At 41.7% G+C, this 21,306-nt stretch overlaps 1 protein-coding gene across 1 annotated transcript; it reads left to right on the plus strand.

Moving 5' to 3' along the window:
* Positions 1-1,413: 1,413 nt before the first annotated feature.
* Positions 1,414-17,507, plus strand: crispld1a (cysteine-rich secretory protein LCCL domain containing 1a). Its single transcript, XM_023416808.2, has 15 exons — positions 1,414-1,689; positions 2,259-2,613; positions 8,969-9,087; positions 10,545-10,677; positions 10,804-10,919; positions 11,115-11,215; positions 11,309-11,500; positions 12,223-12,283; positions 12,373-12,439; positions 12,599-12,729; positions 12,869-12,912; positions 13,033-13,105; positions 13,211-13,286; positions 13,398-13,531; positions 16,376-17,507. Exons 2-15 carry the CDS (start codon positions 2,353-2,355, stop codon positions 16,425-16,427), a joined length of 1,560 nt encoding a protein of 519 aa, XP_023272576.1. The 5' UTR covers positions 1,414-1,689; positions 2,259-2,352; the 3' UTR covers positions 16,428-17,507.
* Positions 17,508-21,306: the final 3,799 nt, after the last annotated feature.

Raw genomic sequence — 21,306 nt, forward strand, 5'->3', positions numbered from 1 at the left:
CTTGAAAACCACTGGCTTAAACTAACTTTATTTAAAGTAGTTAAACCAACTCCACCTCAACCAGCTACAATGGTGACATGCTACCGATGCGTCAGTATTAATAATCCAATGACGTTATATACAATAATACATTTAGGGAGAAGATAGAGAGGATACATATTCTTGTATGACTGTGTTGTAGACTGTGTTGTTTAGTATTACCTGTATTAGTGTGTTCTATCCTCTCATCCCCACTAACCAATACATATTGTGTTGATTGATGAATCTTACAAATCTTACTGATAGTCAAACATGTCCACATACAGAGAGAGAGAGAGACAGAGACAGAGACAGAGACAGAGACAGAGAAAGAGAGAGCTGTCTATTTAATACAAGACTCACCTGATGCAAAAGGGCCGAGGGCCAAAATAGAAAGAAAAAACATCAGGGAGTCATGGAAACAAGGGGATTTACTGAAAAGACATAGAGCAAAATCAATGCCGGCTTGGCCAACGTTTGGTTTATTATGTTTGTCAGGTAAAATACAAGAAAATTGTGTCTCCCCCCAGTGGAAAGTAAGTCTGTACAGGGGGCTGAGACCTGGTGATTAGCTACTGTTTCCACATGTGCCACAGCTACCACTGAGAATGACCAGATGACAAAAGACAAAACTTGCCTGTTTCCATTATGGAATTTACACTGTGTTGCAGCCGGGGAGGGGAAACAGTGACGACAAGTTCAGGGCTTGAAATTAACAGAGAGTTGGTTTGTGTTTTAATCCCCCCAAGGAGTCACCTGTGAACAGTTAGGCTCGGGAGAATGGGGCCACTTTTGCTGCAAGGCCCCACAGAGGAGGCAGGTCTGGTTTAAGTTAATATACATATATTGTTGACCAACAGTCAGTTACCAGGTAAGAGGAACAGTGAGACAACAATTACTTTTCTAAGAAAGAGTCATTATGAAATGAATAATGGTAATCCTTGATAAGATAAATATCAAGTCTTAGCCAATAATACTTAAGATTATAAGCAATCAAAAGGGATTTTTTTTTAGGATTATGGAGGTATACTGAAAATCTAGTCTCATAAACGATAACTTAGTAATAAGGTCAATGTAAATTTACTATTGAGAACAGTAAACAACACAAGTATCTGCAGGAATATTATTAGATTGTCTGTTTTTCTGGGGAATAGAGACCTTACGTGCATTTGTGTGTGAGAAAGGCTCAGGTTTAACTTGCTGAGCACCATGCTGAAGAGAGAGAGAGAAAAAAATGGATTCTGCTTATATTATACTGTATAGACTACACGCACGAACCCGGACGCGCACTAAAGTCTTGGCATGAACGAAAAGTGGGCCGTTTCCCTCTTTGGAGAGGCGTGGTCAAGGGCGGCACTCTCGAAGCGCAGCCAAGTTGAGGATAAAATGTGGATAAGTGATGCTTTAGCAGCTTTGGTGCAAGAATCCCGAAAGAAGAAAGAGCAACTTTCTCTTTCAAACTGATGAAAAACGGAGTGAAGCGACCACATCACAGCTTTGATTTATATCATATGGCAGCCAGCGACAGTCATCACCGCTCCACCTGAGCTCTGCAACTTTGAAGGCGGATTTTTTTTTCTTCCTCTCTTCTTCTTCTTGCTGCAGAAGTTTTTCACAGCCAGATCTCTGTCAGGATCAGAAGAAAACGGGCTGTATTCCAATTCATTAAAGGTAAATTATTTCCAAAGTCTACATTAGATCTCACCACTCCATTTCTATTTCAATATGCATTACTCTTTACATTTTTCCATTAGGTATTGGCTCGTTATATCAGCCTTCGTCAGCATTGCAGCATGCATACCGAAAGCATAAAGTATACATACATAAGCTACAATATTGTGGATACATTAGCTACATAATGAATCACTCTGTGCACTCAACTACATTTGTTACAGCTGTACTCCTTGCTGTGATTTGAAATGCAGCATTTCTTTTTTTTTAACAGCTCCCAAGCTTTCCCCTGCTGCTTCTTGATTTAGGAAAAAAGTTGTAAAATATTCAAGGAAGTTCAACACCAGTAGGGATTTCTTTCATCCACACTTGGACTAGTCATCCGCAGCCTGCCAGCTTACCCTCAGTGAACCCCATGAGCTTACCCGTGGCTCTCCACCAGACCAAGTGTCTGCAAGCCAATGCACTGTCCTCACCAAGTTCAATATTGACCCAAGTTATTCAGCAAATTTGATACAGAACACCAATTCCAGTCCATCCAATAATCCTGTTTTGCTCCCTCCTCTCAGCTCCTTTGCCAGCTGCTGGCACACAACTTTAACCAACCCGTCCCACTTGAATTTGAGAGGATCACCACCGTCGCTATCACCCGCATTTCCAAGGATGAGGCATGCAACACTATGCTGGCTGAAGGGCGTGTCCCTGCTCCTGCTTCTCCAGACAGCCACTTCCATGGTGATGCTTCCTAACTCCACGGGCTGGCAGCAGATTCTGGACAAGTATTTGGATGAAGATGGGGACTGGTGGGAGGCCAAGCAGAGGGGGAAGAGGGCTATCACCGACAGTGACGCACAGCTCATCCTGGACCTTCACAACAAGCTCAGAGGCCAGGTCTACCCTCCTGCTTCCAACATGGAGTATATGGTAGGTGTAGAAGTCATCTGTGCATCTTAAAATCAATTCCCATGAAGTACTACATTTATACTTTATGGGGTTTATATGTGTTTAAATGCTTTGACCCCATTCTGAACTCCCCAAGAGTATTGCGCACTTGTGGGCCATATAGCTCAGTGAACTGACCCAGTCACCAGACCACTCTGGCACTTGTCCCACTTGGCTCACTCGCAAGCAGCATGCCAGCATCTAAGCACCTTCACACATGAACCCAAACACACACCCATGTGACTTTGGTTGTTTTGCCAGAAGAGAAGAATTCCACCAACTTGCCAATGATCACATTACTACTAGGTTTTTTTAACTCATACTCAACAGATTTGTTTGACTTTATCCTTTGGCCATCACGTGTGTGTACAGCGCCAGATCACTTTTCACAGTGCAATTAGAATCAGAGCACGGCACCAGGGCTTGTTTTACCAGCTGTCTCACCCCCCACTAAACACACACATACTCACACAAGCACACCACACCTTCTAAAAGTTAGTGCTCTACAGATCTGGAAGTTTTCCAAATACACTACATGTGTAGGCGCTGCTTGACCGCCACAGCGCATTGCCACCAACAGCACTTAGGAGGTTAAAAATCAATACAGTGTGCAGAGGATAATGAGGTTTTATCATCCTTTCATCTACACTTAAAGAGCTGCAGAACAAAAGGCAGTATTATTCTATGGTAAAGGCAAATAAACAGTTCGTGCTGGGGGCAATTGCTGGACTGTGTAATTGTATAATTGAGAGGTTGGACTTGGGGACGCTTTGTGTGTGTGTCTGTGTGTGTGTGTGTGTGTGTGTGTGTGTGTGTGTGTGTGTGTGTGTGTGTGTGTGTGAAGCTCTGCCTGGCAGGCTTCTGGTTGAGGCACACTCTAGTGGAGAAATGCTGAGCCAGCAGTGTACAGCTCCTTTCTACTGTCTCCTGTTACAGTTGGCCGGTTTTTTTAGCTGCAGGGGCACCCAGGGGTGAAATATGGAGAGGCATGCAACAAGAGGACGTGAGGTGAGAGAAAGAGAGGGAAAGTTATCAAGGAATACAATAGGTAAATAAAGATAGAGTAGAGGTGTGAAGGAGATTTGCAAATAGAATGGAGAGGCAATGAAAAACAGATGGAGGGAGAGAGAAGAGCAAAACAGGTGTCAAAATAATTGAAAAGAAGATGAGGAGGTTTACTAAAAGTGAGGCAAGAGGAAATACGAAAAGAAAGATTCATTTTGAAGGGGTGCACAGTAAGAAGGAACAATGACTTGTAGGAATAAGTGCCGAAATCTTATTTGCAGGTCGATGTCAGTATCTTTCAGGTACCACACTGTTCAGGTCAAATTGTAAAGTGAATTTTCTGTGATTTTCTGTGCTTTATTTTGAAAGGGGCTCCATATTTCTCCGATTTTCCCTCTCTCTGTTGAACTGCTGTCACCTTTCAGAAACCTCACAGCTTCACTGTACTGGAAGACTTCATAGACATGCTCCTCTGCTCTCCCTACACACTCATGCATGCAGATGCACACACACACACATACACCCACACACCCACACAAAACCTAGTTCAGATACATTGCCATTTGCCCATCAGCTCTGTTATTGTCTGCCATTGTATGAAACCATAACCCGAGTGACCCTCTGTGGCAATCATCACAGAGACTCAGAGATAACATCAATTCAAATCCCCCTCTTTCCTCCCCCTTCATCTGTTTCCTTTTCTTGCCCTCTCTCTCTGCCTCCCTCTCTCTTATCCCTGTGGCTCCGTTCCCATTCTGTCATTATCCAACACAGAGGCCCTAAAAATTCCCCGGATAAGTATTCACACTCTGTAGCGATCCACAAAGCTTCAATGCAGCTTCAGTTGGGGGGGGACAGCAGCTCTGCCTCTCACTCAAATGTTGACCCACAGGTATAAACACAGAAGTGTCAGTGTTTGAAGTACTGTAAGACAAACAGACGGCATCTTGGGAGAAACGGCCCCACCTGCCTTGATGTTTAACTTGGCCTTGCTGGGCTGCACTTGGTGGTGGTGGTGATATTTGTGGTCCAGGATAAAGCTGTATTGACATATTTCTGCTCAGGATGATTCAGAGTTGTGCTGCAAACATCTGTCTATCATTGTTGGATAATGTGGTTGTTGTGATTCACAACCTGTGAAGCCCAATGAGACAATAATTAAGGTCTAGACTAATACATTTGTCTTCAATTAACATTATCTAAGACATTTAATTATGGTCATGTGGACAAACATCTGAGACAGTATTTAGGCAGCTTCATTGCTGGAAAAAACTGGTTTAGATTATTTAAAGTGCCAAATACATAAATTTACAAAGTCATTATCAGACTCCAGTGGTAAAACTGAGCAGAGCAGTCCAAACATCTTTTGTTCCAGCAACTTTGTGCAGCTTCTCCTGCAGGATCCCTTGGTGCTCACAGGCCGGGTGGAAGATGGGTTCTCTCCGGTGTGTTTTGGGTCTACCCTAGGGTCTCCTCTCAGCTGGTCATATCCAGAGGACCTCCGAAGGGAGGCGCCCAGGGAGATCCGAAACAGGTGCTCAAAACACATCCACAGACTTCTCTCGATGTAAAGAGCAGCAGCTGAATACCATGGTATGTGCATCTTCTAAGACTGCTCTATTCCACACCCAAGCTCATGCTGCAGTAAAACCAAAAAGACATTATCCCGAATAGCAAAGAGGCCACTTTAATGTCACCAAACTGGACATCTGCGTTGTACCCACGAATATTACAGACAGGGGGAACAAGGTGTATCCCAGTGGGAGTCCAAAGCTGACTCTGAACATGCTTAATGTAATGCCAAGAATGTAAACATAGCCCTTGTGCCAAATGCACTTAGAGTTAAAGTCTCTCAATAGCACCTTCCCTAAATACTTCAGGGAACATGGTCATAAAAGTTTGCAGGGGCACAAAACACATGTAGATCAAATTAGCAAATTCCAGTGATCCCTCAGATACTTGAGCTTAGAGGCTTCGTGCCCATGAAGACTAAACTTATATCCCTTAACTTAAGGCTTAAAACTTTTCCTAATGTCTTCTTTACTTGTCCTTGGCATATCTTCACTCCTGGAAAACACCTCCTGGTTCCCGTTTTTGAAAACGGGGACCAGTACCCCTTTGGCCAGAGATCAAATCAGAATCTCAGTTCTGCATCCTGTCCAGATGGCAATGTCTTTTGCATTTAGGAGCTCCTCAAAGTCTTGCCCTCCACTCCTGACTCAACAACTTTCTGTAAAACCTCTGTGGGAGCGCTGATTCTGGAGTTGCATGTGTCAGCAGGGTTGAGAAAGACCCTCTTCTTCTTCAGCTTCTCACTGCTAGTGTCCAGCACCGGGTTCTTGGATTGCAGCAACAAGCGCCAACCACCATTATTGATTAATGAAATGTGAAAAGGAAAAGTGGAAAACAGACTGCTTTTGTGCAGCTGCACTCTGGAGGTACTTATGTTTTTGTAGCTGATAGGCTTTTTTTATTGTTATTATTATTTTTATTTCCGAGATATCATAAAGCCAAATATCAGACCAAACCAAAATAGCAGGCTAAACCAACCATTTACTTGTCTGAATCACTTATGGTGCCGTTAAGTGAGACAGCTTCCTGTTCACGTTCAGCATACAATAACTGGCTATGCTGTTCTCTGATGTGAGTTGATGTGGGCTGGATTGCACTGCACAAAAAATGGCACAGCAAACACATGCAGAACCATACAGTATATACTCTATATCACTGGTGGAAATGATAGTCATAGTTTGGGCAGTCAAAGGACATACAAACTTTTTTTTTTAATGTCATGTATAGTATTTCTTACTATTACTTTTCCTACCTCTAAGCTTATTAAATCACCCCTTTACCTCCCTGTCTTCTCCCTCACACCATCATATCGCCTGTTCTCCTCTATTATGTCAGACTTTTTTTCTCAGCTTCACTTTCTCCAATTCCTATATCTTTCCCCTTCTTTTCAGTACTTCTCTGCATGCACCATTGATTATGAACAGGAAACCTAAACTTGCAAAGGAACTACCCCTCAGCACCCTTTGGAATGCAACCAGATGACCAAGGAAGAGGAAAAAAGAGAAACGGCCACAAATGAGGTGTTAAGCGAAATAAACAATGCAGCGTGCACAGTGCTGAAAGACTTTAGCAAGGGAGGTGTTTTTCTTTACGGGGCCCCAGCAGAAGTGCGGTTGGGGTAAGTGGGTGGGGGGGGTGTCTTGGTTGCGAGGCCTCCCCTGCTGGGCTAACTGTACAAACAGCAGCTTGACAAGCCGGCTGCACTCTGTACCAGCTTCAACAGCCGAAACATGTGTAACGCGGTCGACACTCTCTGAGCCTGCTCTCTCTGCAAGTTGGAAGACACCGGAATGAATTCCTCAGCTGGAAAGGTGCTATTTGTATTTTCATAATTTAAGATATACTTCACGGACATCGCAAATCATGTCTTTGTGATAGAACGCATAATCAGTAACATTCCCAAACAACACGCTGTAGCCAGAATTTGGGTGATTTTTGACTGGAAACCTACTGTAGTTGTGGTCATAGATAAATGTTTTCAGACCCATAACCATTCGTTAATGGTCAAAAGCATTATTGTGTTGACCCTGCTCCTGTACAGAATGTCCTATGCGCTGTGGTTTACACATCATTTGGCAGATACCACAGCTCAATACATTGTGTTCCACTCTGCTTATCAGTGTAAACATTGATTATTTTATAGGGCAAGGAGGTCACTTGTTGAGAAAATCGAAAATGATATGGATAGAAATCAAGGTTCTCTCAGCTACTACTGATGATGACCAAGCTTAAATCTTTTCAGTGTTTGTGTTTCAGCATCATAAGCTTTTTGTAGTGGTTAAAAAAAGGGATGACTACAAAATAGATATGACGATGCTGACATACTGACACTGATTTTCAACTCACTGCCAACAGAGGTAATTTCTGAGCAGGGATACAGTTTCAGGTAAACAAATTCTCATTCCTCTTTTAGCCCTGGCCCTGTCAGTCATCATTTATCATTATTGTGCCAGACGGACCACAGGCAGCTACATATGAGGTGGCTATAACACTGATACACTCCCTCTTTGCAGGTGTAGCGATGAATGAAAAATATACTCCACACCTCCAGCTGTTTATTTGTTCTATGTGCCAGTTATGTAACAAGTCTGTAAGGCTTTGTCCTGAAATCTGACATACCTCACTGTGTATGACTCAACCAATATTGCCGGTGTTGTTGATTTAAACAAATACATCCACTCAACAAAGAGTAAAAGAAACTGCTCAGAGGTAAGAGTTAATTTGCAGCACTGCCAGACATCCTGTTGTTAGGTGTGTGTGTGTGTGTGTGTGTGTGTGTGTGTGTGTGTGTGTGTGTGTGTGTGTGTGTGTGTGTGTGTTTCGGGCGTAATGCAGAGAACAGCAGTTGTTTCTGGTGGGACTGTAAGTGGGTGATGGACGATGGAGGAGGAGGCGGAGGTGGTGGTGGTAGCGAGGGAGTTATTTTAGTGTCTGTTATTGGATGAGATTTCAGAGAGGGTAGGCTATGGCTTCCAGGCCCAATGTGTGAAATGTGAAAACTTCTGACACCTGCATCGGTATACCAGCGCATGTGCGCACACATTTATACACACACATGCAAACTAATTAACTTCCTCATAGAAAACCTGTTGCAATAGAAATCCCACTCCAAAGGTGAAAGTGAAGGTGTGCAATTAAAGGAACATAGAGTGTCCTTCAGAGGAATTACAGCTGGTGTTATTCTAACATTTTTTTTATGGTAGAATTTAGGTCAGCAGAGAGGAAGGACACTCTTTGCATTCCCAGAAAACCCCAGAATGGGAATATGATCCCTTAGTATCCAACCAGAGCCAAACTTGACTGAGAGGGCAATTCAGAGAGTGGTAAAGTGAAACAAAAGCTTGCACCCAGACATCTCACTAGAGACATATGGAAGGTATTACTTAAGGAAAAACAGCTTTTGCATTTTTTGAATAACACCCAATCTTACGGAAAAACCCATCCAGGGAAGTAAGAAAGTCGGAAAGCTCTTTATACAGACGCAGCAAGATGTTGACATATTGTAGTTCTGCATTTAGTCTAGAAAATCAGTGCAGTTACAAAGCCACAGCAGCTCCTAGGCTTAACTTAAATGGCAGTGAAGAAGTGAAGAACAGTGAAGCTCTCCAGTTAACCACTAGACTTTCCTGTATCTTATGGCCAATAAGTAGAAATCTAAGCGGCATTGTATTGCACTGTTTATTTCAGTTTATTTCCTCCACTCTCCACATATAATCCAATAATTACCTCATTTTGTTGTGCTGTCTCATCGTCTGTGCAGGTGTGGGACACAGAGTTGGAGCGTACAGCAGAGGAGTGGGCCGAGACCTGTTTGTGGGAGCATGGTCCTGCTGGTTTACTGCCACAGATTGGACAGAACCTGGGAGCGCACTGGGGAAGGTAAACAATAGTTCAAAATATATAGATTATAGAAAAATATATAGACTTTCATTTAGTAAACTGTGTGTGTGACTTGATGACAGACAGTCATACATTTGGCTCAAACCCAGCACATACAGGCGTATCTCTCATGACCTGGCAATGTTACACAACAGGAAATGCACTAGCATGAAAATATTTACCTGACTAGGAGCACAAGAAATACACTGGTAAGTCATACAGTAAGCTATCTTCATTGGCTTATTTTAAATAGTTTAAATCTGTAACTTCTTTTAACTATTTTAGACTATATACATATATATATATATATATATATATATATATACATACATACATATACAGTACACATACATATGACAAATAAAATAACATATGACCAATTAAGCACCAACAAATAAATTAAATTCACTTATGACACTGCCCATAAAACCAAAACTTGTCATTTTGCATTTCTATTTGTGTATTGATTAAAAAAAACAAGACAATGTAGCTATAACTAACATGCCAGTGAGTTTTAGTTTAGCACAACTGCTAGCTAGCTTGCGTGCAGCACTGGTTTACTTTTCATGACCAATCTGACCATTGACCACTGTAAAATGCATTAAATCCACTTCTTGCATTTTGTAGTAGAATTTCAATAACTAAAAACACCAACAAATGTATACAGAAGGCTTTTTTATAGAGCTAACCTACCTTGAGTATGTCTCTCATGACGACCTTGTTTTGTCGTCTTAGAATCACACACATTAGAGATACTGTTACATGTTTTCATTTGTTCATTTGTTCACTCAGCCCCCCCCCCCAAAAAAAAAAACCACACACACCTCACCCCACCCCTACCCCCCACAGAGCGCCAACACACAGCACTGCTTCACACAAGAGACTCCTTGTTCCGCATCTAATCATATCACTCCACAGTTAAGATGTCCACTTGATCCTAATTAGATTAACTTGCAACACCTGGTGCCAAATCAGTGTCAGTCCTTGATGCAGTTTATTTAAAGAGCACAAATGCTTGACTTCCAGCTTAATAGTAGTCTCATCTGATGTGTTTACATTGCTTTGTTGTTACCTTTTATACACATTCTGCATCAAATAAACACGCCATATTTTGAAGCTAGCTAGACTTGCTGTGTTTCTCTTTAGCTACCGTCTATATCTCTATACACTTTTATAAACTTTGCAGTTTTGGAAGGGATACGTGTGAATGTTCATTTGCCATTTATATTTGCAAGGGTTGTTTTGTTTTGCACTGGCAGTTATTTAAACATAAGCCCACACATAAAGGTCAGATACTCTGTGGATATCATATATATGCATATAGGTTGTTGAAAGAGGACTTGCAGTAACCAGGAAACAGCTTTGATGCATAACACAAACTCCCACACCAACAGAGATGTAAGACGATAGAAATTTTTGCTCTGAACATTGTTATCATTTGTTACTCATTTCTCCAGGTATCGTCCACCCACGTTCCATGTGCAGGCCTGGTATGATGAAGTGAAAGACTACTCCTTCCCTTACCCTCAGGAGTGTAATCCCTATTGCCCCTTCAGATGCTCTGGCCCAGTTTGTACTCATTACACACAGGTACCCACCATAGGTCTGGATCATACCATACCATTTTGTATATTTTGAACAAATTCAAGAGATTCATGGTTGTACAATCAGTACTGTAATTTGTGTTTCACTGTCTATCTTGTCGTTCTTTTATAGCTGGTCTGGGCCACCAGCAGTCGCATTGGCTGTGCCATCAACTTGTGTTACAACATGAATGTGTGGGGACAGATTTGGGCCAAAGCTGTCTATCTTGTCTGCAACTACTCACCCAAGTAAGCACATTTGTTTTGATGTACTTTCACAGATACATGACTGAGATACAGGCTGCGAGAGAGCAAGTTGTCCTTGTGTCCTTTTGATGCAGCAGTATCATTTGGTTTGCAAAGCAGTATGGAATAACAAAGCAGTTTTGTTTAAGTTGTATGTATTCTGTTTAATAAGCCTTGCTTATTATGTGACCCGAACAGGGGAAACTGGTGGGGGCATGCGCCTTACAAACACGGCACCCCATGCTCTGCCTGCCCCCCCAGCTATGGAGGTGGCTGCAGGGACAACGTCTGCTACAAAGGTACGTATGAGGAAAAGTAGAGAAAGACAGAGTAAGAAAGCCTGTGGAATTTTTTTGTTTTGCTAATATACCTGTTTGTGACTTTACTTGAAGATGACAGTTCCTATCCTCCACAAGAGGAAACAGAAGAAAACAACTTCATCGAGCAGGAGGCCCCCCGTACTCCGCAGAAGCCCTGGTCCCGGCCCTCCAAATCAGAGCCTCCCAGTCTCCCCGCCCCAGCTCCCACCAAGCCCCCCACAGAGGACCTGCAGAAGAATGAAGTGGTCAACACACAGCAGATGTGTAAGCTGCCATTCAACTGTTTATTCTGGATCTAGTTACATCTCAAAATGGGGGGGTGTAGGATCTGGTTTTAGGGATGGGAGGTGCAGAGTGGTAAGAATTATAGGACAATATATAGTGTAAAAAAAACAAGGGAAAACTGCTTTTGAAAACTGGGTCAAAATCAAAGATTTTGTGAATAACTGCCAGCTCAGCTTTGAACGAGCAATAATGGATAACAAGTGCAAAAAAAATAGGTTTTGACCGGAAATATTTTTCTTGCAATTTATCTTAAATTGCCTTGATTTTCTGTACTCTTTATCTGTCATCTCCCTGATTAACCTTGACAGTTTCTGAAGTGTACTTAATATTGCAAGTCACTCTTTGGAGCAGGGAGGGGAGGTCTATTTTAGCTTGATCCCCTGAGTGTGTGTTTGCTTTTGGCTTGGCTGAGAGGGGTTGAGGGGTGAGAGGGGCTCGCTGTGGTTTTTAAATGGCTTCCTCTCCGCAGAGCAAGGGGCCTGCGCTTGAAAGCTGAGACACTTCCTCCACTATGGCTGACCACCCTGAACCTTGCGGCAGGAATTCTTCTCTTTGGTTCCAGAAGCATCACAACAATAGCCCTCGCTGAGTTTCACTCAACTCAGGCTTTTAGATGTTAGTCGTCTGTATCGGAGCAGCCAGTTCATGCGTGTTGTTTCCTGTACAAGCGCTGAAAAGGCCTTAATGTTTGTGTTTTTCAGCTCAGCTTGTGACCTGTGACACTAAACTTCGGGATCAGTGTAAAGGAACGCCATGCAATAGGTACAATTAAGATGAACTCTGATAAAAATCAACAGCACAAAGTGGCGTATACGGTACATTTCACCTTATTATTCTGTGTTAATGGACAGATATGAGTGTCCTGCTGGGTGCCTAGATGCGGCGGGAAAAGTAGTCGGGACGGTATACTATGAAATGGTGAGTACACAAGTTGGTGCAAGTTCAAAAGTTGGTGGTGTCTGATTGGGTGGGTTCAGTATTATGCCAATTAACAGCTGTCAGCTGTGTTGTGTCAACAGTGTCTTTGGATAAGACATCACATGTCAAATGTCATTAATGTTCTTTATTTTTTTGCAGCAATCCAGTGTGTGCAGAGCTGGTCTACATGCCGGTGTTATAGATAATGATGGAGGGTGGATGGATGTAACGCGACAAGGCAGAAAGGATTTTTTCATCAAATCCAACAAGAATGGGGTCCAGTCTTTAGGGTGAGACAATAATATCATCATGGACTATATAAATATAATTCAAACTGATGATATTTGACAGCAAGATTGGTAAAATATACCGACATTAAGTGAAAATAATGTTGTTTTCGTGTCAACGTTGTGTGTTTTCTCTTGACAGAAAATATCAAAGTGCTAATTCCTTCACAGTTTCCAGAGTCGCAGGTTAGTCTGACAATGATGTGACACTGTAATTACAGATATGTTACATTTCATATTAAATTGCTCATTAAAAGCTGTGCTGCAGCTGTGTTTGTTGGCACTGACCAAATTTCTTTCCTACAGTCAAAGCCATCACATGTGAGACCACAGTTGCACAGCTGTGTCCATACCAAAAGCCCGCAAAACACTGTCCAAGGTATGAAACTGACTGTGTGTCTGCCTGCATGTCACTCTCTTTCATAAGGTTCCCACATTTATGTAAATTCTAGTCATTACCCATGTGCAATTGTTCTCATTGTAGGGTATACTGCCCGAGAAGCTGTTTAGAAGAGAATCCACACATATCCAGAGTAATTGGCACCGGAATATACTCTGATGTAAGTCCCTCTTTTTGAAGCTGAAATGGTAAAAAAACCTCTTCATGTTTTTTTTAATGAATTTACAGACATAAATGAAGCGACAATTCCCATGTTACCTTTCCTTTGTAGAAGTCCAGTATATGCCGGGCAGCAGTCCACGCCGGAGTCGTCAGGAACGATGTGGGTGGATACATTGATGTGATGCCAGTGGACAAACGAAAACACTACATTGCTTCATACCAAAATGGCATTGTCTCAGAGAGGTATGCGATGACTCACTGCTAATCCGCAATTATTGTTTGGTCTGTGTCGGGCTGGAATGTAGCACATGCTGAGTTCCAGTGCCATTTACAGCTTTGGGTTAACCAGAAGTATTTTTTTAAAATCTCAATTTCCATATATAATTCACATTTAAAACCCACCATGCCACTTTATAACAGCACTGAAGATACTGAGTAATACTTTATATTAGGTAACCATTATAAATTCAATATGGTGTAAAAAAAAACATTTAACATCAGAGGGTGTGTGGTATACCACTATAGGATTAATTGTTTAAAGAGATTACTAGTCCTATGTCAGCATTCTTTCTCAGATCTCGGGAGAAGAGTGAAGGGGTTAATTCGCTGGGGCCCAGAGAGGAGGAATGAGAAATCAATGGCTCTCAGGTAGAAAGAAATTTATCCACTCTGCCCTCCCTTGTGGACCTAATCTTTTCAAGATGCAGGCAGTTCATTACATCTCTTATGCAGTGCACATGGGAGGGTGATTAGCATGCTTCTCGTTTGAGATAATTAATTGCTTGGCAATTAGAGTGGAGAAGATGAGTGCATCTCCGTGTTGTTCTGAGAGGTGTTTGGTTTTTGGTAAAAAGCCAAAAAGGGCAAGGACTGGACAAAGGTCTAAAGCTTAATATAGTGGCTCAGATAAAGACAAAAACAAAGAAGCCAAAACATATGCACTGAGAATACAGGATCTCATAAGGGATCAATATCATAATACATTTTAGACAGCGTTTGCTTAGTCCCAATGATATGGCGGATGAATTTAAACCAGATAAGGTTATGAAAAAGGAATGGATTTTGTGTCACAGAAAACACATATTTCAAATCGGTCTCCAAATGCAGTCACACCAGACAGAAGAACATGGCAGTGAAAATCCAAAATCATGCTGAATAGAAACTTATTTTGCATAGACATTAGTCTATTCTAGCGTCTAGAATTTTGTCTGGTTTTACTTAAAAGGACTTTGAGTGAATTGTGTGAATGTTATACTACAAATGTTTTATTCTCCAAGACAAAAACTTTTTTTGATATATCTCAAAGATCATTTTAGAAATGTGTGATCACTGGAAGCAGGAATACTTTTACAGGCTATTGAGATTGGGATTATCTGATAATTAAGTCCGGAAACAGCCACTTGAAAACTAAATCAAAGTATCAAACACATACCACAAGTAACTTTTAGATGGTAACATATTGGACTTTTTGTCTCACCAAACTCTTGAACTTTGTTAAACTGTATTATCAAATGAAAAGATGGAAAATAGGGAAGGATTTGACACAGGATGACTGCAGACTTTTCCATAGTTGTGTGATGTCTTGTTATTTCATTATTTCCTTACCCATGCACACATGCAGGGGCTGGATCACCATCAGCCATAGTGAAGATGTAGGGCGTGTGTTATCTACATGCGGCTCAGGAGGTAGAGCTGGTCGTCTGCTAATTAGAAGGTCAATGGTTCGATCCCCGGCTCCTCCAGGCCGCATGTCGAAGTATACTTGGGCAAGATGCTAAACCCCACATTGCCCCTGATGGCTGTTCCATCAGTGTATGAGTGTGATGTATGAATGTGAGTGACTGATTGTAAATTGCTTCTGTAGATTGTTTGATTGTAGATTGCGTTGAGTGGTCAGTAAGACTAGAAAAGCACTATATTAGTGCAAGTCCATTTACCATTTACATAGTGTTTGAAAAACCTCCATGAAGCACTGAAACATATTCATAGGATCACGCACCTCACTAGAAAATAACAGGTTTGCAAATAGAGCGCTGCATTGTCGGCATAGAGGTATGTTTTTGCTTATATCACCCCACCATTTTTTTCAAATCAACTCCGGAGAGGAGGGGTGAGAGTAGACAACCTTATTTGGTGCCATGTGCTAACACAGACTAGGAAACAAGAGACGTAATTGGTTTGTAAAGTGGCTATTGGAATGTTAAGAGGCTTAACCCAGGCAATAAAGTACTCGTCCAATTCAAATCTATGCAGAGTGTAACTGGTAGTCGTATAACTATTTTGCATAAAGAAGAGTGTGTAGCTCTGACTTCTTGAATCAGGAGATGAATTAATAAAGAGGAAGGTACTATAATTCATTAAACGTTTGTCCAGTTAGGATTTCGTGAAAAGACTCTGCTGATGCTAATGAAGCGAGAGCATGTGTTGAACCCCTGCTGTACCAGTTTACAGCATTAAGGTTACAGGTCCGTACCAGCCTCTGTTCAAAGCATAAAGTGACCCACATAATATATAGTGTGTTCCATTTTTTTTTTTTTTTTCATAGATGTTAAATTGCACCAACTTTGGATTGTTCTGTGGTCTGCAGAATGGCTATTCTTAACATGACCTGCATAGAGGACAGACACACACACAAACACACAGTTTTGCTTATTCTATGGTCTTCCCCCTCTCTCTTTCCTCTCCCTCTTTTTCCCTTGTCTCTCTCCACCACATTTATCTTTGTCACTCTGGTGAGTTGCCTAGCGTCTGTTATTATCTGCCCATCATTTATCTGTCTGCTTTAACTCCACTACATGTCTGTCTTTGTTGGATTAACACGTGAAGCCCCCCGTGTTTGTGTAAAAATGGTTGCTTTATCTGTTTTCTCAGGGAGCTTCAGCCTCTATCTGTTTGTGTCCAATCTGTCATCAGAGTGTCAGACAACACACTGACGCAGGACGTTTTCTCCGTAAAAACCTGAAGTCTATCTGTTTGTGTGTGTCTGTCATCTACGTCTCTCTGCAAAAAGGCTGGGAGGTGTTCTGTATCTGACACATGCCGCACCCAGGCTGACTCTCCCCTCTTGTTTTTCTCTCTTCCCTGCAGCCTTCAAAACCCTCCTGGAGGGAAGGCGTTCCGGGTGTTCGCTGTGATTTGAGTGGCCCCAGAGGGCGGCTTCGCCAAACAGAAAAGTGCACTTGTGCTGTTGAATAGGCGGTAATCAAGCCCTGTTGTCAAACTCAATGAGTGAAATGTTTCTGGCTTTGCTACACACCAGGGGTTAGGGGTCGTCTCCATGACAGTGTAAACCCAGCAACAAAAACTTGACACATACACAATGAGAACCTGTTTCTCCTCCCTTGCATGGAGTTTTAATTTCGTCATCCTTGGCGGTGAAATTTTTATAAACTGTAAATATCTCCGAATGGATTGCTACAGTAATATTATGTTGTACATATTTGTTAATAATATCACACATGTTTTGTCTTTGTGCCATTGCCTTTTTAACAAATAGCTCTGTATGAATACTGACTATAGAAATCCTAGATATAACATTATAATGGCACTTAAGGATGAATATCATTTTTATTGTCTGGCACATTTTTACTGGTGCTCTGGAGAGGTGTCCTGTCATGTTTTGTACTTTTTTAATGATTGGAGAACAGATTGTTATACATATATTTTTATATGATTATGCTTTACATCGATATGATTTATAAAGGATGCTGCTATATGTTGTTTTTTTTTTTGTATTGTTATTGTAATTACCAGTGTGATGGGGGTTTGTTTGTTTTTAGTTTTTTTGCAGATTATGTGGTTTAGTTAAAACTCCCTGCAGGTCGGGAAGTACGCTCATCCTTCAGAGTTGTCATTCTCTAAACAAAACCTATGTGCCTGACTTCACCGTGCATTGCGTTTTACCGGACGCCGCTACACCAAAGTTGTTTTCAGGTCATATCTATTCATCTCCCTTTGACATTGATAAAAAGAAACAATACTACACAACAGTTTTATTTCATGCGGTATGTTGGGGAATGGTGATTGTAAATCAACAAATATACCTGCTCATATTTTTACCAGCTCTCAGCTTTCTTTCAAGCTGCAATCTTTATAATGGGCAATTCATTGTATTGTTGTCTCTGTTTCTTTGTGCATTATATATATATATATTTTCCTACCTCAGGTTGTTAGGAAAAGTTCCTTTTGCAATAAAATACTACAATCTCCATCTCTCACACGTTTGCTTGTGGCAGTGTGATATCCTCAGGTTAAAATGTTTGTGCATTGTACATTTAGTATATATAAGTGATTATATTAGGTTTTTATCATCATAATCAATATCCGATGGGTTTCAAACATGAATCATCCAGGTACAACGAATAGCATCTGCTTCAAGTATCTGACAAATGTATCTTTCAGACTAATGTTAGTATTGGATTTTCTGCTGTAATTCTGTGATGGCTGTGGAGGTGGTGCTGCATATTTATTCCTATTCTTGAAGAGTTCTTTTAACTAACATGAACATAACTCAAAAGCATGTTTACTTGTACTGATTTATCCCAGCCTCGTGCACCACACCACTCAGATTATTTTTCTAAGCGAAGTCTCGAAAACGTAAAGACGTAAATAATATTTTCTAGCTGCAGACTTTGACAGGAAATCTTCTCTTCATGTGTCCACAAATGGAACAGCTACGTACGGCGAATCTTAAACATAAGGCCGATGAGCAGCTCAAAACGGGTCATAATACCCTCATGTTATAACTGACAACAATGCACTAAAACCTCAACGGCAATGAATCATTTCACATTTGCTCTCACCCGGCGGATATGCAGGCAGAGCCAAAACACCAAAGATCAAAGTACCACAGGGAGCCACTGAAGTGGTAGGTTTTGTGGGTTGGATGAAGACTGAACCCAATCCCCCAGACTTCCAGGTCCATAGTGCCATTTGAGGGAGAAGCCTGCACTACTGATGTGAAAGTCTCTCAGGACAGGATGTCACCCCCCCACCCCGCTTCCTCAATATACCATACCAGCTATTCCTACAAACCATGGAGGGCGGAAGCTTTTGATTTTAAATGTCCCAGCTTTCCTCTTAGGATCCTCACCAGGGAGCGGGAGTCGTCACTCCTCATTTGCTTCTCCAGCAGCAGTGGAGTGAAATGACCAATCCATAATGGGTTCCACCATATCGATGTCCGACAGTGTTATGATGTCTGGAGGGCTGCGATGGGTTGTGACTCAAGCTGCCAGTCTTTGTTATTCCCCAGACAAGTACTACTTAATATTGTATATACAGGCACTGGCCCACCGACACAATGTGACACAATATGAATACAATCTTGTTAAATAAATGTTCTGTGTGTTTTACAGGTGCAGGAATAGTAGTTACATATGTATTTGCATTAGCAAATGTCATCCCACACGTGGTAAAGTACATGCTATATTCATGCTGACATACGGAACAACAACTTATTAGTCATGAGGCATCGAAAAAGGGAGATATTCTGTGTGTGTGTGTGCGTGCGTGTCTGTGTGTCTGTATGAGGCTGACATCTTTTATTACTTCAGTGTGACCATACACTTGCCCAAAAACACAAACACTCTGCATGAAAAAACAACATCATGTTCAAACACATGTGCGTGTGCTTGCTCAGTCACGCACGCACTCATTTTACGCTCTGACACATCATGTTTGGATTAAAAGCAGTCACTTGTGATTGGCTGAGCTCTGCCGGGAGAAGGGGCTGCTGGAGTGATTGATAGGCCATCCATGTGCGCCCAGGTCCTGTGAGAGAAAAGAGAGGCATACATCAGACAGGTGTCAAAACTCACAGCAGGGTGCGGTGATAGGTGGCGTTCAGAGGCTCTGAGGAATGAAAGGCTAGAGGACGAGGAGGAGAGCGAAAAGGAGGAAAACGCAGGAGAGAGAGGTAAAGGGCAGAGAGATAACCTGGAGGCTTGCGAAAAGAGCGTGACGTTTTGATTCTGACACCTTCATGAGCATGACATTGGATTGGAATATCATCTTTTAATATTAGAGTTTACGAAAACAACCCCAAAATCAAGTTTCACAACATAAAGTTTTGTACGGGGCAGTTCTGGAACATTGTTGGATGATATTAGGTTTAAAAAAATGCAGCTGACTTCAAATAATTAAGGCAGAGGTCCAACATATCAGTTAGGAGTAAACTCACAGAGCGACAGCCACGGGCCCATTAGGACCAAGGAGAGTGCCGTGAAGACAGATGGGATGAAAGACAAGCTTGCAGCTAGCGGGGTCTGCATGGTGCCACCAGTGTTTTCACACTGTCGTTTAAAATAAGGAAGGCCATTAATAACCTCCTCACTGTGCTCTGCTCTGCTGCAGTCTGGCGCTCCTCGCAGAGCTAAATGTGGCGCTGCATGGCAGCAGACTGGCAGACTGTGTCAAAGAAACCATATATACCTGAGGAGAAGGAAAGAAAGACAGGAGGCAGACAGAGTTTGTGTGTGCTTCTGCATCTGTTTGTGCTGTATATATACACGTGTGTGTGTGTGTGTGTGTGTGTGTGTGTGTGTGTGTGCATGTGCCGTATATTTGGGTTTAATTGTATTTTTTCACTTACTCACCTGTTTGTTTATGTGCTGTGCCTGTGCCGCCTGTCCTACCATGGTTGGATGGGAATCAGATAGCAGTGATGCAGTCAGGGAAGCCGTCAGCACCGAGGTGAAAAGTTATGGTTGCCAGTGGTAATGACTGTGTTCCTTCTTGTCAAACCTTTACTTTGGCAGATGAACAAAACATAAAATTTGACAGGGAGTGGGTTTTTTTCCCCTCATGATCCAAAAATATTACATGTACATAGCCACACTGTGAATGTGTTTTTGCAAAGATGGAGTGGGTACTTTGGTGGAGAAAAAAATAAGTTTTTCCTGAGTGGCAAGGTGACTCATATAATTATTGAGTTATTTTAGGCCTCTGTGCTTTTTAAAACAAACCTTAGACAAATCTCAGACATTTGATTTATAATAACCATTCATTTCCAACTGGCTTCCCTGTGACTATAACCCTCCCAACTACAGGAGTGAAATTGAAAAATCTTTAAGCATACACTCAAATTGCGGCGTCACTCTATTCAGTGAGTGAATTCTACCAGAATAGCAGATATTCAGGTTGATACCTTAAATGTGTCAATCAGGGGGCAAAAATAGAGACGGTAGAAGACGTATGGAATGTTTCTGTTCTCGCCTTTGCTCATGTGAAACGTGGCTCTTCCTTTAAAAGATGATTACTCCACCTTCAAAGAGCATACTGAAAAAAAAAAAAAGATCATCTTCCGACTTGTGTCCAGTATTTCTATCCAAAAAGGCAAAGAGTTATGTGACATGGTTCCCTGATTGGAATATTTTACCGAGGTGTGAGCAGGGTGGCCTAATACTGTCAAACCAACGGTTACCTTCATGTGAGTGGTTATGATATTTATGATATTTTGGTTTTATCTGTAACGTGAGCATAAGTGGTGCACATTGAATCCTGGTTCAAAATAGCGCCATTTAAGTGTTTTGAAGTCACAGAAGCTACACAATGTCAGCAACTCAGGCTTGGCCAATGTGTTGTACCAGGTTAATTGCAAGTGGCAGGAGGATCAAACAGTCCGTCTGTTCTTCAGTCCAATGCAAATAAAGGAGACTTTCCAAGAGAAAATGTTCCCTTGTTTGACAGAAACTTAAGACACATGCAAGATGATTTTGTCCATGCAAACTCAAGTGAGTAATCCCAATTAGGAACATCTGGCAGAGCTACTCTTTACAGATTATGCTAAACGTGTACATCTGCATATTTGCATTGTTGTGCTGTCTCTCACCGTCTCCCTCCCTTCCTTGCACACAGGTATCTTTGTATGCACACAATGTTGAACATACATTCACCTCACTGCCGTCATGACAGAACGCCTCATTACCGAGGAAAGATCAGTCAATTTATTGTCAACAATTTGCACACAAAAGACACTAAGACTGACATTTGTTCCTGTATAAATAGGTGTCAGTGAA

The sequence above is a fragment of the Seriola lalandi genome, unplaced genomic scaffold, assembly GCF_002814215.2.
Source record: "Seriola lalandi dorsalis isolate HSWRI2012SDOR001 ecotype SW California unplaced genomic scaffold, Sedor1 jcf7180002054570, whole genome shotgun sequence".
Classification (NCBI taxonomy): domain Eukaryota; kingdom Metazoa; phylum Chordata; class Actinopteri; order Carangiformes; family Carangidae; genus Seriola; species Seriola lalandi.

Coding starts and splice junctions, on each gene's coding strand:
- crispld1a (XM_023416808.2), top strand. CDS start 2,353: ATGAGGCATGCAACACTATGCTGGCTGAAGGGCGTGTCCCTGCTCCTG. Junction 10,920..11,114: donor GTCTGCAACTACTCACCCAA/GTAAGCACATTT, acceptor TGACCCGAACAG/GGGAAACTGGTGGGGGCATG. Junction 11,501..12,222: donor GGTCAACACACAGCAGATGT/GTAAGCTGCCAT, acceptor TGTGTTTTTCAG/CTCAGCTTGTGACCTGTGAC.